Source organism: Lates calcarifer, linkage group LG1 (genome assembly GCF_001640805.2).
Source record: "Lates calcarifer isolate ASB-BC8 linkage group LG1, TLL_Latcal_v3, whole genome shotgun sequence".
NCBI lineage: Eukaryota > Metazoa > Chordata > Actinopteri > Centropomidae > Lates > Lates calcarifer.
The window spans coordinates 4,410,547-4,427,470 of record NC_066833.1 but is presented as its reverse complement, the minus strand read 5'-3'; the positions used below and the strand labels follow the sequence as shown (position 1 = coordinate 4,427,470).

Genomic DNA, 16,924 nt, shown 5'->3' with positions numbered 1-16,924 from the left:
GCAAGAAAGGACCTTCACTACAGGACCTTAAGATGACTACACAGCTATTAATAATTCCTAATATTGAAATAACTACAAATGCATTTAATCCACACCAAAACAATATCACAGACAATCAATTTTATTGCATAGGACTTTTATTTCAATTTTAGACAGCATTTTAGATATTAACAAATTTCTCAAATTTTGCAGACTTAAAAAAAAAAAAAAAAAAATCCACACAGAAAAAGATCAAACCATCAGAGCATCATTATCACGTTTCCCTTCTCATCAAGGTATAAATAAGAGGGGGAGGGAAGAAGAAAGGAATATCCAGGGATGTCCTCCACTCGCACAGCAACACACTAGAGGAGATCAAAATGTATGATGAGTATTTCACATTTCTCCTCATATGCTGCAAGTGAAACAGTATTCAAGAGCTGAGGTCTATTGCTGCAAAACCGTAAATTAAAAAGAAACCCCAAGATCAGATCAAAGGCTGAGGCCTGGATTTATAGTCACTGAACAGAAAGACAAACACATTGAAAGTGATTTAGCTCAGTACCACATTAAATACAACCTACTACACAGTAGTACAGTCGTTCTTCCTCCAGCCAACTGACTTAACCAGAGCAAGTGAGCATGAAGGCCAAACTGCTGAGCTGCATGGCTTCAGGGTTGTTTCATGTGAAGTCATGTGTGTACACACACACACACACACACACACACACACACACACACACACCCCTCCCATCTCTGTCCCCCGATACGTGATGTCCTAGTCTGATACAGCGGTTAGTGCACAACAATGGGTGAACTCAGCAATAGCCGAGAGACACAACTGACCCAGCAAGAGGGAAAGTGAAGCTGTGAACAACCAGGTGAATACAAATAACTCCATTACTGCAAATATCCAAGGTTAGAATTTAGAACTGAAACAACTAATCAGTTCAAAATAAGTAGGTGTCTTAGTACATGCATACAAAAACAATGAGTTTTTGGTTTCCATTAAGTGACAGTGAACCAAATTAGGCAGCCTTTGTTGTGTGAATCAAACTACGCTCACACCTGACTTTAAAAAGGTGTAATCAGATGAAGTATTTTCAGCTTTGGTTTACTTTAATTCTACTTAATTAGAGGTCATGTTAGTATTCTGTTTTCTAGTCTGGTAGTTCAGCTTGTACTCAACAATGGATGACTCAGTAACAGCTGAGGGATACAAACGACCCAGCATGAGGACATTAAAGTGGCAAACAAGCTAATGGGACACTAAATATAAATAAATTCCTAAATAAATAGTTACCTATGAGTGTTCATGCTTGTAGTGGCTGAATGTAATACTTACCACACAGACGCACACAAAATGGAGTAGTTAAATCTTGAAGCCAAGCGCCCTCATACAGTCTTTATGTGCCTCAATCAGGTCTGTGCAGTTTTCCTCTCCCTTTTCAATGATGCTGAGGAAAAGAAAAAAAAAAAAACTAAAGGCATTAATAAAGATTTTCACATAAAACAAGCAGTGTTTCCCTCTCAGGCTTGACACTTACCAGGCATCTCTGACTTTCTTTGTTTCTGGACAAGCACAGCATGGTTTCAGAGGCTTCTTCTGCTCAGTGCTCTCTGTCACGGGAGCAGGAGCAGACTCCACGCTGGCAGCAGACAGAGTCGACATCTTCAGGCTGAAGAGGAGAAATAAGACGGAGCATTCACTTAAACCAGCACACTTTGAATGTTGAGTGGTAAACTTAATCATAAGATAAGTATGTTTACACAGAATTTCTATAGGGCTACTTGTTGTTTTTCTCCACAGTTATCTCAGCTGATCAGCCCACTTCAAGCCCTTTTTCCACAGAAGACAATTTGACAAGTAGCAGAAAAAGCAAACGTGCAAATTAAGTTCTTGACCCAATGTAGTTGTTTCAGGTGAAAATTACTACTGGGAAAAAGCATACAATCACAAGCACCCATAGGAGTAGTTGGAGTAAATTTATTATCGTCCTGACTGTGTTTATTATTTCTATTACTGAACCAACTTATCACAGAGACTGCAAAAAAAAACTCATTCACTGGTACCAGCTTCTCACATGTGAAAACATGCTGCTTTTGTCTATTTCAAGTCAATGTAAAGCTGCAACTATTTTACTTTATTAATTATTCATTATATCAACAGTTATAAATTAACCATAAAAAGGCTGAAGTACTGAAAAATGCTCAGCACCATTTATGACAGCCAAAACTGATGTCTTAAGTGCTTGTTTTGTCCAACCAAAACTCAACATGTTCAATTTGCAAATCACATTATACAAAGGAAAGCAGCAAATTCTTACAACTGAGAGCCAGTACAAGGGAATATTTGGTGTTTTCACTTCAAGTACAAAGTGAATAGTTTAACAATTAATAAATCAGCTGCCAACAGAGGTTCTGTCAACTAACTAACCTTAAACTAGAAGTTAGTTTAAATCATTGACAACTATTCAAATTTTAAATATACTGGAGAGTAAAAGCAATTTGAAAACAGAGCAGCTACAATTATTATAGTATTCAATTAATAGATAGCCAAGCCACAGAAATTTTACTGACAACCATTTTGATAATTAACAAATCGTTTCAGATAAAGGTAACAAAAAAGGCCAAAAATTTGATAGATGGCAGAAACTACTAACTGACGACTGTTAAAAGAGGTCGACAAATTAGTAAATTACGATAATGAACTTTGTTGTAGCCTTATTTACTTTCGTTATGACCACACAGTGACTTTGGAGGAAGTTGAAGTGATGCAACGTTAGCCAAGATGACAGAATCAACTGGTCGGCACACAACACAGGTCACTAACATGACAAGAATTTGGGAATTTTAATTAACAATTTAGAATATTTGATGTTTTCTGGCATGTAACAGTGGCGGATAAATTCTGTACAGAACCAGCTTGAGCTACCCGGTTTGGAGACATTGCGTAACGCTGATGTAAGTTAGCTAACAGTGGCTAATATGATGCCCACAAAAACGTGCACAACAACACTCGTTAGTCGCGTCATGGCGGATAAATGACACGATTGAATTAACAACTAAGGGCAATACAACACAGTATGGCATATTAAATAGTGACCGTTGCAATGTTATGTAACTTACTTGCAAGGAGGCAGGCTGGCAAACGTTTCACCTTCAAAACGGACGAGTACAAGCCCACGTGTTCGCGTTTTATACAATCTCATGTGACCAGAAACGTCAGCGAAGGCTTCTGGGAAATGTAGTACTTCATCACAAAGGCGGGAAGGGAAGGAAACCCGCAACACATAAGTATGAAAATCAGTACAATACGAATGTACCGTTAGCTTGTTAAATGAATATTTTCATTGTTTGACCAGAACTTTCGAAACTCGACGAAATCGTACCTTTGTGTTGAGTAACCGTTTATTTGTTTGTTTGTTTGTTTTACCTTGAAACATTAGTTTGAGAAAAGCAAAGCCGCTGCCAGCTTCTTGGATGTGAACAGGTGAGTTTCCCCAGTTCTCTGTCAGTGTAAACCCAAAATTTAGGGTGTTTTGAATATGTTTCACCCGAGTTTCAGGGGGAAATAATGAACATTATGCATTATTCTCTGACATATAGGCTGAGGTTTACACAAGTTAATTATGTTTGTCCAGACAGCTTGAAGAATACAACAGACATACTGACAACACTGTCGGAAAGGGCAGAAAAAACTAAATGGGAATTTAAAAATTAATATTTTTTATTTTATTTTTTGCAATTACAGTGTTTAAAATTTAATAGGTTGTTGCAGTCAAATAACCTACTTATTTAGATGTAGAAGTACATGGTGTAGAAGTACATTTTTGTCAATTTGATTCAAGTTACAAGATTCAAGACGTCAGCTTCATCAACACCGTCATCATCCTCAGGACAGTTACAGTATGACTTGCACAGTGGCATCATCATCTCCCGGCAGGCACCAGGTGAGAGCACGAACTTCAGTGGCCACAACAGCTCACGATGGAGGAGGTCAAGACTTTGGAGGTGGGTGGTAAATCACTGTGTTACTGTTTTAGTCTGTTAACTTCTGTTTTAGTCAGTGGAGAAGTGCCGTAAATATGTTGTGTCAGTATTTCAGAATCCATGAGTGTGTACAGCAAAAGTACAAAACTATTGACATTTCTAGTTTCAGTTTATATTTTGCTTTTGAAATACTTTGAAGTAGTGTCACAGTAAAGTTTTAACTTGTATTATGTATCCACTATTACCACAGGTCAGTCCACAAAATTCAATATGTATTATTATTGATATTGATTAATATTTTTGTTATTCAGATGGACTACTTAGTCCTTAAAATTACAAATCATCCCAATTTCAAGCAGCCCAAATGTTATGTCTTTGAGTTGCTGGTTTTGTGTAAGAAACAGCCCAAAACCCAAAGAAATTCAGTCCACAACGATGCAGTGATAGAAAACAGAAAAAGCAGCAAATCCTCACATTTGAGAAGGTGGAACCAGAAAATGTTTTACATTTTTAATTGATAAATGTTAAATTATTCATTTATAATATAATATAATATAACTATTGTCATTTTTTAATTAATCAATTATTTCAGTACTACACTGACTCGTGTTCCTGTGAAACTGTACAACTGCTTTTACTTTGTGTTAATAATAATAATAATAATAAAGTGTATGAGAAATAATTAACATCAGCTATCACTTAGAAATGTTGTTTATTCTACTCTGCCTTCTACTTTGATAGATTTCATATTCTGTGTAAAAATATAGTTGCTGATGGGTACAATAGACTGTTAACTACAGTGGCTTGGGAGTTCTGTAATATAAAAATTTTCATTTTCTGTCCAACAATACTGAAGGTATGTGTGTGTTTTCACATGTCTGCTGGGTCTACAGTGCGTCAGCACAGCAAAGCAGTGCGTAAGCAGAAACACTGAGTCACTTATTCTAGTTTGAGGGCCAGCTGTGTGCTAGATAAATGAGCAAGTAAGCATAATGTTCGTTTGCTCTGTGCTGTGTGATAGATATGCGCCTCCATTTGAAACACACTCTGCTGCAGTCTTTGCTGTGCTTTCCACAGGATTAGAATCCATATAGCATGGTGATTAAAAAAAGCAAATGTTGAATATACAAGAGCCATTTAAATAGCCTTTCATTCTCTCTCAGTTTTATTTGTAGTCTGCCTTTTGGTGTCTCCTGTAGAAATCTGCCCTCTTAAGGAGGAGAGGTGTAGGGCCACAGCTGAGGTCCTGACCATGTGCCACCTCCTCCTCTTGTCTGCAGACAGCTTCCAGATGCTGAGGTCCTTTAGAGAGGCCCAACATCTGCAGAAGTAACTGAGAAAAACTCCTCTCTTCCTGAGCAGGTACTGTTTAGGCTACTTAAGAAACTGTCCCTACGACAGTGTTGGTCATTTGTTCAAACATTTATTAAATGGCCAATTTTTTTTTTCCTGACATGCAACCTCTTGTGGTCAGGCAAATAATCACAGCAGCCAAGACACAAGTAGTGCGATGTTATGTCGTCATGTAACCTCTTGGGGAGGATGTTTTAGTGTATAACCATAGAGGTGGCATATCAGAAAACACTCGTATGAATAGTTTTTGAAATGGTTATGTGGGTCATTTTAGAACAAGGCAACAAAAAAACAACCAGTATCGTTATTTTTGTCAAGCTGTTTTAAGGTTGCATTAGAAAAGTTGGTCACTCACAGTCCTCTGTCACTCAGCCAGGTCTGTTGCCTGAACAACATTATTATGTTCTTATTTAGTTTGGATTTAATGCTTAACAGTTAACAGTTACTGAGAGAAAAAGCACAATAGTGTATGACATCTGACAATTTTCTAAACCCCTTTATCCTGTTCAGGGTCACAAGGGGTTGAAGCCTATTTCAGAGCACACATCAGACAGTGTGTACCTGGACTGGTGGCAATCTATCACAGTCTATCACATCACACTGTGTTTTCCAGTTGCATTTCACTTTCCCTGCTAAGTCTGAACTAAAAGAAATCACTCTGCCTGTGGGATTTATCTATATATAAGTAACCATAATCGCTACTTCATCTCTACTGTTATCCAAAGGAAAAAAAAAACTATAATCGCATAAAAATGTCCCTCACGTTATTAGACACATATCATGCACTAAGCTGCCAGTAATTCACCTTACTCACTGACATGACCCCTCAGTTAATCCCACCATGCTGCTACATCCTGTAATATCATTTTTTGTTTTTTTCATTTTCAAAACTTTCCTCGCAATGAAGCTCACCACCCATCCAAGAAAAACTAAGTAGATGTGAGTTGGATAAAATCCCCAATCTTCCACTTTGTCATCCTCTAAATGAAATGAAATATTTCGGTCTCTGGTTTGTTTTTGCCACTGATGTGAAAATGTGCAAACAAACAACACAGGAGCTGGCTCAGAGCTGCGAGCATATGTACAGCATCAGGTAACACAGTACAGTGTTTAATTACATCCCTGGTAGAGATGGCCCAGACCGAACTTGTCCCTGCACACGCTGCCAGATGTCTAGTTCACATGACAATGATTGTGATCCCCTCCACACACATACACATACACATACACATACACATACATGCCATTGTCTTCAGTATTAATGTGAGCTGGACCTTACCCTCTTGACATGGCTTGATTCATGTGGGGATGAGACACAGATACTGAATAGTTGATGAGCTGGGAGAAAAAGAAAAGAAGTGGAGGGGTTGGGTGGGGGCAGAAATAGAGAGAGGCTGACGGAGAGGGAGGGAGGAAGGGAGGGAGGGACAGAGCAGAAAGGCGGGTATCCACTCGCCTCGCTCCACACAGCCTCAATAAGCCCTGAGGTTGGGAGCCTTGATGGAAAATTACCTTGTGACCAGGAGGGGAGGTCAGGGCTGGTAGAGTCAGACTCCACTTGTCCTGAGAAGAAGAAGAAGCAGCAGCAGCAGCAGGAGCAGAGGGAGGATGGCCCATGCCTTCGGCTGATCGGAGGGGACTGAGGTCGGGAGACATGGAGAAACTAAAAGGTCCCGCCGTGGGATGTACCATGGCCACCTGTGGATGGAGAGCCCTGCTTCTCCCACAGCTGAACAGACAGTCGTTGTATGTGTATGGCAGTGAGGTGGCCGTGGAGCAGGAGTGCATCCGACAGCTGCAGAGCGGAGTCTTTGTCATTCACCCTTTCAGCCTCATGAGGTATTTCATATATCTGATAGGCTGAGGCCAGTCATGCACCGAGACACTTTCCCCACCTCTGGAGTGTCTTCTAAAGTTGTATAGTTAAGTTAGATAATTATTTAATTTTAATTTAAAATTTTGCTCCTTGAATTAAATCAGACTCATCTTATCTAACTGCTATTATTCATATTAGATCTGAAATGATGAGTCATTTAATCATTTATTTTTGACTGAATAATCTGCAACTATTGTGATAATTAATCAGAAAATGGTTAGTTCCAGCTTCTCAGTTTCACGGATTTAGGCTTGCAAGCAACTTTAAGCAACTTGATGGCATAAACTCAGATTTTAGGAAATTATGTTGGGTATTTCTCAGTATTTTCTGACATTTCATAGATTAAACAATTGATCAACTAATCCAGAAAATGATCAGAAAATAATCATTAGTTGCCACCCTACTCCATGTTTTTATGTTGCATTCCTAAGTAGTATTGAGCATTAGTCAACAATGCAGTAATTCATTAGGGTAATGATTTGCAAATGTTAAAACAAAAATAGATGTAGTGTAATTGGCGTAAAATGTAAAATGTCAAAAAAGAGAAAGTAAAAACCTAAGCAACTAAAGAAGAATTAAAGGTTTAACTTTGGTAAGAGAGAATTAAAATGATTTTTACTCTTAAGTCCAAGAGAACAGTGGAGGATTAGATGGAACAAAAACAGATGGGTCAAATGGCTTCTGTAAGAACATGTTTTAACAGACGGCTGGTTTTGCAGTATCCATGCAGTATTGTTATTATTAGTCTGTAAGACGATCAGATGGAGTGAAAACAGAGAGGGAATGAAATAGTCGGGATCAGAGAGCAGAGTTATTTGAGCCTGGCAATTGAACCCTGGCTGAAGAGATGTGCAGTTACAGTATCAGAGAAAATCAGCTTGCCTTACCGGCTGCAGCATGACTGTCTAATGAGTCGTCCTGGCAAATGAACTGAGGATTTCCACTACAAACCTACACAGAAAACAAGATCTGAGGGGTTATTCAAAAGTCACACATGCATGCTTACAAATGTTTTTGTGGTGTTTTTCCTGTAGGAGTTACTACATCATGTGCATGATGGCTATCACGTTTCTGAACCTGATCGGGATTCCCATGGAGATAGCTTTTCTGGATGGAAACAATGGGCTAGTATGGGAAGGATTCAACGTGTTTTCAGACACACTGTTCCTGATAGATGTGGCTCTGAATTTCCGGATGGGCATCATAGCAGAGGACGGCGAGGTGAGAGTGGCTGTACTCTATTTTCAGACACAATCTGGAGGACTATAATCCCTGTGCCGACAAGCACATACAATCCATCTCTGCCCCATCTGTAATCTACTCAATACACGAAAGGCTAGATTAACAAACCTCCCTGCCCTCATCTCCTGAATGTGGGCGAAATTGGCACCTGCTGTTTGATTTTATAACAGGGATTAATGTATTGGATGACTGAGAGGTATAACATTTCCAATTAAGTATTATGCAGACTATATCCTGTTTGTTTTCATCTGCTCATGCTTTGTGACTTCTATCTTGCCAATCACAAACAGCCCATCTGTGGTTTTTTACTGTCTGTGGTGTTTACTCTGAACCACACAAGCATCTGGTTTTGCCAGATTTACTCTCTGTCGGTTTCTGCCCGTTTGAAATATCCATGCTTGTGCTTCAGCACAGCAACAATTCAGCAGTGCTGTCAAATTAATTCAAATTTTCTTTGAACACACTGCTAATCTCATCTGACATCACTGTCTCCCTTAATTTTGGACAAAATCCCAAAATATTGGTTCAGTTCAAGTGTTAAATTATACATCTGATCGTGGCACATGCTGCAGTATGCAGCATCTCCATCCATCTGCTCAATCTGCTACTCTGTTCTCTTTCACAGGAAGCTATTCTGGATATCAAGCGGATCCGAGTCAGTTACCTGAGGACATGGTTCATACCGGACGTTATAGCTGCTTTCCCAATCGGCTACATTCTGCTGTTTGCGGTAAAGCAAAACAGTTTGCTGCAGTATTTGTCAGTTCACAAAACATTTATGCACTTAATTTTACACAGTTTGTTCATGGTTTATAATGTAAAACTTAGATAGCACTCAGAACAGTCAGAAAGTGTTTTACAGACAGAAAGAAAGAAAAGGAAATAAAATGATGGGTTTAAATCTTAAGACAATGATGATATAGATACCTGAAAAGGAACTAAATATACGTTTTTAATTTTACTATCCCAGGACTTACAATACCACAATGACGATAACCCCTCCAAGACCAACAAGATGATGAGGATACTGATGTTTGTGCGGATCCTCAGCTTGATCCGACTCGCTCGAGTGTCCAGACTGGTCAGGTTCTTCAACGAAGTGGAGAAAGTAAGTGCAATCGGCAGACAATCTTCAAAGCTCACCTCTGAAACTCAATCAACCTTTCTCCTGGGTGCAGATACCTTTACCAGGCCTGGCTCCAATGACAAATCTGACTTTGGACACTCACAATGTCATTTGTAAAACAAGTGGCCAACTGGCTCATTGCTCATCCATTAAACAGTTTACTTGTAATATTACTTTTTCAATTTTTCAGCAGAGTTTTCCTATTTCTGATTACACGTAACCAAACTTAAGTACTTAAACATTAGAGGCCTGAGGGAAAGTAAAGGGATAAGAGACCTCAAATTTACTTTGCTTTGTTCATGGTCATCTCATAATGAAACACAATATATCTTAGCTCTCTTGTATTTGAATAATGCACGTTGTCTGGAATTTGTGTGTAACTCCAAGCCTTTAATCTGCGACGAGTGGCTAAAATAAATAGTATCTGGCGTATGTTTTGACGTAGTGGTGGTTACTGCAACCTCTCTCTGAAAAAATGCTTTTTATACTCACTGATTTATTAATTTTGCACACATATAGCTGTTTACTTACTTACTCACTTAATGACAGTGAGGCGTCAGTGAGCTCCTTCTGTCATCTTTGTAACATGTTGAGTCCCCCCTCTTGGGTTGCAATCACATGGTTCAGTCACTGTGGTTGCCTCTGCCTTGTACCAGTCATGATGTTGCTACTTTTGGTTTTAATGTAGACTTCCACGTTTTTGAATCCATTCTGGTTTATTGCACCTGTCCATTAGGACGGACATGATGTTGCTGTCATATAAATGGTCCTTAAATATTTTGCCTGTATTTCTTGGACTTCCAGATGTTGTAGATTTTCATCAGTCTCGCATTGTGTCCTTCTTAGTAAGTCAAGTTCCCACAAAGTCAAGTGCCTCACTTTTTATTACGCCTCCGTGCCGGCAACAGCCATCACTGGAAGTGTAATGTTTTCAGGTTGTCCGTCCATCTTATTCCTGTGAAAGTGATATCTCAGGAGGACCTGGAGGGAATGTCTTCCAGTTAGGCACAAATGTTCAGTTCAGATTTTGGTAGATAAAGGTCAAAGGTCAAGGTCACTGTGTGATCTCATAAAACATGTTTTTGGTCACAACTCAAGAATTCATAGGCTAATTATTACAAAATTTCACACAAATGTCTAATAGGGTAAAATGATGAAAGTATGACATTTTTATATACAAAAGGTCAAAGGTCAGCTTCGCTGTGTCATCATAATGTTCTGGAAATAACTGGGGAACAGAAGGGGAGATTGTGACCGACAAAGTTACATGCTGAGATCTGGAAACATGGAGACATTACTTAAAAGAAGTCAAAAGGAGACAAGAGAGGTTTTAGACACGCTTATTTGGAAGAGGAAACAAAGGCAAACAGTGGCATCACCTTATTCCATTGTAAATGCCCATCAGACTTTACAGGCTAATGTCCTGGTTCAACTTTGACTTAGCAAACTTTCTGCACAGGTTTTCTGTGCAATAAGGGATTTTTGCCAACATTTCAGCTGCACTCGCTTTCGATTTTACCTGCAAATTAGGTGGTTTAGGTTATCTGTTGGCTTGTTTACAGCCTGTCTGATCGCCTGACTGCTCGTGTTTCTTGCCCTGTTTGACTTTGTTGTAGTGACATTGTCATGTTCTCAGATCTCAGCAATGACTTTGATAAATAAGATAAGAAAATAAGATCCAAGTTATAATAAGTCAGAATAATCTTTCCTAATTTTTTGTTTAAAAAACTCTGTACAATAAATGTAACTCTGTCTAAATTCTGCTAAACTTTTGTTTTCATGTTTTTTTTCTGTATTTACTTAGGCCAGTGAGAAAACATATTAACTTACTGTCCTAAACACAAAATATGTTTTGTTTGTGCATTCAGTGAGTGAGTGAGAGTACATTATTTATATACAGCATAGACTTAGGAGGGGATGATTGAAGTGCCATTAAGTCACATATTTTCATGTCATCTCTTCCTGACAGGTGTCAAATGCAAACCTGGAAGTGGTCCGGCTGTTCTTCCGCATCTTGTCATTGTTCATGATGATTTTCCTGCTGTGTCACTGGAACGGCTGCATCCAGTACTTTGTCCCCATGCTTGAGGAGTTCCCCACTGACTGCTGGGTCCGGAAGGAAAACCTGATGGTGAAACTTCATTCAAAACTGTGTGAATGAAAATGGTTGTTGAGAGTGATGTGTAGAAAATAAGTAGTTGACTATTTTAGCAATTAAATCATATAATTTTAATTTAATTTTAAATTTTTTTCTTAAGTCATTTTTAAGAAAAAAATCAAACATTCATTAGTTCCAGCTTCCACCACAGGCTCTGAGAAATGTCAAGGGGGCACAGTAGCAAAATAGTGGTGCTTTAAACATTTACACCATATTGTGTAGTTTAAATTCATGTGAAGATTAGGTTTTTTGTTGTTGTGAAGCCTCAGGGGCCTGTACCACAAAGCGAGATTACTGGGCTGTCTGGCCCCCTTTTAACCTGCCTGACCACTGACCAATCAGATCACTGGAAAAACTGAGCGATCATTCCTACAGGATCCAGACATGGACAGAAGATTTTACGATAAAGTGACAAATAATAAAAAGCCATAGATATGTGTCGATGTGCTACAGTGTTGATACCTATACATTCTGATTCCCTTACTGCAACTTACAAAAACAAAACCTTGTAATGGCTTTTATTAGAAAACGCATTCATCATCCCCATGGGGAAACTTGTCTTGGTAACAAACAACATGTAAACAAAGCAGCACATGCTGTGGGAATAACAACCACAAATGCACATTACATATGTGTATAATATTGCACATTTTACATAAAAAGTAATAAGAAGTGATAACCTTATCAGGCATCAACAGAAATAGTCTGACTTGTAACTTTTTTGACATTTCATAATAGTTTGTTCATCCTCAGACAATATAGCAAAAAATACTCACTCCACACTAAAAACCTCTATAATAATTCCTGCACCTCTTTACTTGTACATCCTTGTATTACTTTAATATTTGGAAATTGTCACTACAGCTACTTATTCTGTCATATAATTATATTGTTAACATTTCACCCAGAAGAATATTACCTCCCGCTCTCACTATAACCCAGTTAAGCTGCATTCGTGGTTCTGATAATGTTGCTTCTCATTAATAGCTCCTCCTCTTTCACATGAACGTGCTTGTAGGCATTAACAGTGCCAGTCGATAACCAGCTTTGTCACACTGATTATCCAATATGGCTGATGTTAGGCTCAGTGAAGCCAAGAGAGCCTGACTAAGTTGAACTTTCTTTGTGGTACAAGGCCCCAGATGTACAAAAGGTGCCACTAATGATGAAACTATTTTTTTCAGAATGCCACAGTGATTGTGAAGTACTCTTGGGGAGTTTTTCGAGCTCTCTCCCAGATGATTGCACTCTCTTATGGCTCCATGGACGCTCCAACAAGTGAGAATTACTGATTTTCTTTACCTGACACTAACAGCACTGAAGCACAGCTGTATCACATTCTGTCACTGAGACATAAACACAACACACAACACGCTAAATGAGCTGGTGTGTTGTCATGTTGTTCCCCAGATTATGTTGAAATGTGGATTGTCATGGTCAGCATGGTGTCTGGCTGTCTGATGTACACCGTCCTCGTGGCCAACGCTACAGCCATGATCGCCAACCTCGACCCGGCAGCCAAGGAGTACAAGAGCAAGGTCCTCATGGGTTACAGTTAAAACAAGTCGTTACACTTAGAAAAACATAAACAAGTCATGAGTTAACATTGGCTGCAGTGTAAACTCAAAATTACTAAAAAAAAGTAAGAATCTTTATTTATAGAGCTCTTTGTAAAACTCAAGTTACAAATTGCTTCCCACAGGGCAGCAGATTAAAAACGAAAGCATAAGATAAAAAGATAAAACCAATTCCAGCGGTGTACGATTAAATAAATTATAAAAAGGGACAAATAATAAAGTAAAATAAAAACAAAAAATGTCAAGGCAATGATTACATTAAAACAAGCCCTCCGAGTTTATGATATTGTTAAAAATTAATATTGACTAAATATTACACATACTGTTGCAATAATTGAATAGATTGGGAATGGAGAATTAAATGTACATTTTATTTCATGGCTTTTTTAATTATTTAAATTTAATTGGCTTTATTTTCATCATTATTAGTTGATATTTTTATATTTTAATATTTCTTTTCATTTATATAGTTATTTATCTTAAGCTTCAGCAGGTTAGGAGCGGCTAGATGGGACAAGATCTACACTGTCTTGTTAGTTTCAGTCTCTGTCACTTAGAACTAACTGTGATTTGCAGTAATTATAAATGTTGTACTGTAAAGCTGTGTGTAGAAACAGTGCGACTCCCCACAGATGAGCCGTTTGGAGCACTACATGGCCTTCATGAAGCTCCCACCTGAACTGCAGCTTCGTATCAACAACTACTATCAGGCTCGCTATGGAGGGAAGTGGTTTGACGAGAAGGACGTCATGGACACAGTGTCCTCAGCACTTAAAGAGGTACAGTTTGGAACTAAATGCTTGTATCTGATTTGTTAATTTTATAAATTTTATACTTTTTGACCTCTTCAGATTTTTTACCCTTCTCCATACTGTTGTGTAGAATGTGTAGTGTAGTGCATTCTTCTTTTTGTGTTCATTGGCAGATTACAAATTAACAATGCACATACCACAGCAATACTAATGTGAAAACTGTGTGGTAGGGGAGGGGCGAAAGACTGATTATAACTGATTTTATAGGAAAAGACTGATTTTGACCTGACATATATTTACAGTGCAAGCAGTATACTGCTTTGAGAAGCTAACCACATGCAGCATTTTAATTTTCACACTAATCACAGGACTAATGAGGCCTGTGCCAAGTGTTAGGGTAAAAAATGATGATGCAAAGTTTGTGACGCTTCAGCCCAGAGACTTTGAAACAAACTGAATTACACGGGACCCCATTTAGTTATTGTAACAACCACAGTACTTTGTGTGTGTAGATCACCAATATAAATCAAAATGATTATTTATGTTTCTTTTTTAGCAAATTTTGGCGGTGATGTGTGGCCGGCTGCTGAGAAAAGTGCCAATGTTTCAGAACAAAGACGAAAATTTCATTAGTGCCGTCCTTCCCAAACTGGAGTATGAGGTTTTCCAGGAGGGAGATGTCATTGTCCGACAGAACGTCCCAGGCGACCGCATGTTCTTCATTGACCATGGCCAGGTCCTCGAGGAGACTGATTCCTATGAGAGGGAGCTGTGTGACGGGGACTTTTTTGGAGGTAGGACGGATTTATGGATTTTTGAATATCTGGAACATCACAGAAAATACTCTCAAATATTCTTTTTGTGTCTAGTGTGTTTTCAGGGTATAACATGAACGTATATATATACCTCTCATAATCATCAATGCTCAGTTAACTCTAATTATAGAAAACCATGCGGTATACTTAGATTAGAGTTTCTATATTTATTTCCTCAGGTTTTGAGAAATCTGTCTCCACCCCCAATACAATGGACATGAGTGAAATTCCATATGGCGCTGAAAGGAAAAATTAAAATAGAGCAACTGTGTCACTGGACCTTGTGGTTCAGACACATACCATACACTCCCTCCGGATCAGTGTCACTCTCTCCACTCATTTCCTGTCACCACTCAGTTCACCTTTTAATAAAAACAAAAAAGTAGAACAAGTTCTGGAGCTTTCTAGAAACAGTGTTCCTAATAATGCACAGGAATAAATTGTCAGTTTTTAAGAGACTATTTAAAGTAGTTCCAGTAAAGCTGTTAAAAAATAAATGTAATGTAAGGACGTCATGCTGAACTGTCAGTTTTTATGTCTAATAAAAAACAGTTAAGAGTCACACTCTAGATAATCTACAGACCTCATTGTTAGCAATTTTCACTGGAATTACTTTCTACCAGAGAAACAATCCCAATGAAAACAGCTGACAGCTTGTTCTGTGGATTATCTACAGTAACATGGATCATGTTTCTAGGAAAAGATGTTGTTGCTATTTTAGGTCTTTGTTTTAAATTTCTTTCATCTCCATTGCATTTGGAAAACAATTTCTAAAGACAGGTATTTCAAAACTTGGACAGTTAAAACCAAAACTATCTGCACTATTGAAAGCACTAGAGAGTAGTGATATGAGTATTAATTTACACAGCTTGTGTATATAACAGTAGTTTTTATAAGAAGCTAGAATAAGTACAGACAGGAAAAGCAACTGCCATGTGGAGTAATTTTGATTTACTGATCAATCAATATATTGTGATTTTGAAAGTTTACATACTGGACATGTCTGCAAGCTCCTGTTTGCTTGCATAGGTGAGCAAGAAGTATTTAGTTTTTTTAAATCACTGTCAAACCAGAGTGAATAAATCTTTTCCAATTTGGGGGATTTAGTTCATTCTTAGGCTGTAAGTGGGAACGGGACCTAATCTTTTTGGCAGCAAACCTCAGCAGCGTTTAGAGCTAAGCAGGCTTCCGAAACAACTCAGCTAAGTCTGGTTATTCAATTTAGGATTAATTGTCAGAGCTCATCTCCGTCATTAGGGTTTACTCGCTCATTAACCACGCTCTTGTGGTTTCCCTCTGTGTGTACAACAGAGACATGCGTGCTGACCAAAGGCAAACATCTGGCCACAGTGAAGGCGCTGACCGACTGCCAGTGCTTCTCTCTGTCCTGTGATGACTTTCGGGAGGCACTGGAGGGCTTTCCAGATGTCAAGAAGGACTTAGAAAAAATGGTTGAGCTCAACTCTGACGATGGACTTGTGTAAGACTAAAAACAGTATTTGGACGTTTTTACTGTACGAAAAGGACAGGAGCTCTGAATATTTGCGGGACAATTTAATGTTATTATGTGATGGATTGTAAGACTGTGGCTGATTCCTCACATGGACACTGTGATGTTTAGTCATTGATTAGACTGAAGCTCTGACTCTTGAGTGGGAATTATGTGATCTATCAGCAATAAACAATGACCTCAGCAGAGAAGACGAGTTAAGCATTTGATCTCTGCCTCCTTGTGATGTTGGAAAGTAAATGTCAATATTTTAATGACCAAATAAGCGTTAGAGGGACATTCTGGTTTCATACAACTTGGGCTTTCTTTGTGTTATTTGTCTTGGCCATGATTCTCATCAGTAACAACAACATTGTACTCCCTAAGGTAATCGCCGAGATCTGGGAACACATCAACATTACTGAAAAAGATCTAAGATTGAGCAAGAAACACAGGCAGTCAGATGATCATAGGTTTTAAATAAACCACCATATTAGCTAAACTTATTTAAGCAAAGGGCAACAATAAGAATCTTGTACACTTGTAAACACCATCAGTATGATG

At 38.5% G+C, this 16,924-nt stretch overlaps 2 protein-coding genes across 8 annotated transcripts in view; one reads left to right on the top strand and one right to left on the bottom strand.

Annotated features, from left to right (window-relative positions):
* The window catches only part of LOC108902477 (cytochrome c oxidase copper chaperone), a 40,133-nt gene extending 36,868 nt beyond the window's left edge, over positions 1–3,265 (bottom strand). Inside the window, exons 1-4 of one of the 2 annotated variants that reach the window (XM_018704346.2) lie at positions 3,109–3,265; positions 1,527–1,658; positions 1,325–1,436; positions 120–344 (exon numbers count right to left, since the gene is read on the bottom strand). In XM_018704346.2, the coding sequence (XP_018559862.1) occupies positions 1,352–1,436; positions 1,527–1,658; positions 3,109–3,191 (300 nt within the window). In that variant the 5' untranslated portion in view covers positions 3,192–3,265 and the 3' untranslated portion in view covers positions 120–344; positions 1,325–1,351. Of the gene's footprint in view, positions 1–119; positions 345–1,324; positions 1,437–1,526; positions 1,659–3,108 lie in introns of those variants that run through there. The other variant, XM_051066902.1, reaches the window with a different exon arrangement.
* Positions 3,205–16,585, top strand: hcn5 (hyperpolarization activated cyclic nucleotide-gated potassium channel 5). 6 transcript variants are annotated; one of them, XM_018704343.2, is made up of 13 exons: positions 3,219–3,276; positions 3,429–3,472; positions 3,879–3,993; positions 6,849–7,164; positions 8,236–8,422; positions 9,069–9,173; positions 9,414–9,551; positions 11,539–11,700; positions 12,912–13,005; positions 13,138–13,265; positions 13,937–14,083; positions 14,613–14,850; positions 16,183–16,585. In XM_018704343.2, exons 4-13 carry the CDS (start codon positions 6,941–6,943, stop codon positions 16,353–16,355), a joined length of 1,596 nt encoding a protein of 531 aa, XP_018559859.1. In that variant the 5' UTR covers positions 3,219–3,276; positions 3,429–3,472; positions 3,879–3,993; positions 6,849–6,940; the 3' UTR covers positions 16,356–16,585. The 6 variants fall into 6 exon arrangements, with proteins under 6 accessions (XP_050922492.1, XP_018559859.1, XP_050922456.1 ...); XM_051066499.1 differs by having other exon boundaries at positions 5,172–7,164; XM_051066519.1 differs by having other exon boundaries at positions 3,879–5,334.
* Positions 16,586–16,924: the final 339 nt, after the last annotated feature.

What these genes read in the sequence shown, in the direction of transcription:
- hcn5 (XM_051066535.1), top strand. Translation starts at nt 6,941, where the DNA reads ATGCCTTCGGCTGATCGGAGGGGACTGAGGTCGGGAGACATGGAGAAA. An exon ending in CACCCTTTCAGCCTCATGAG is followed by an intron (nt 7,165 to 8,235) that starts GTATTTCATATA and finishes TTTTTCCTGTAG; the next exon opens with GAGTTACTACATCATGTGCA. An exon ending in TCTTCAACGAAGTGGAGAAA is followed by an intron (nt 9,552 to 11,538) that starts GTAAGTGCAATC and finishes TCTTCCTGACAG; the next exon opens with GTGTCAAATGCAAACCTGGA.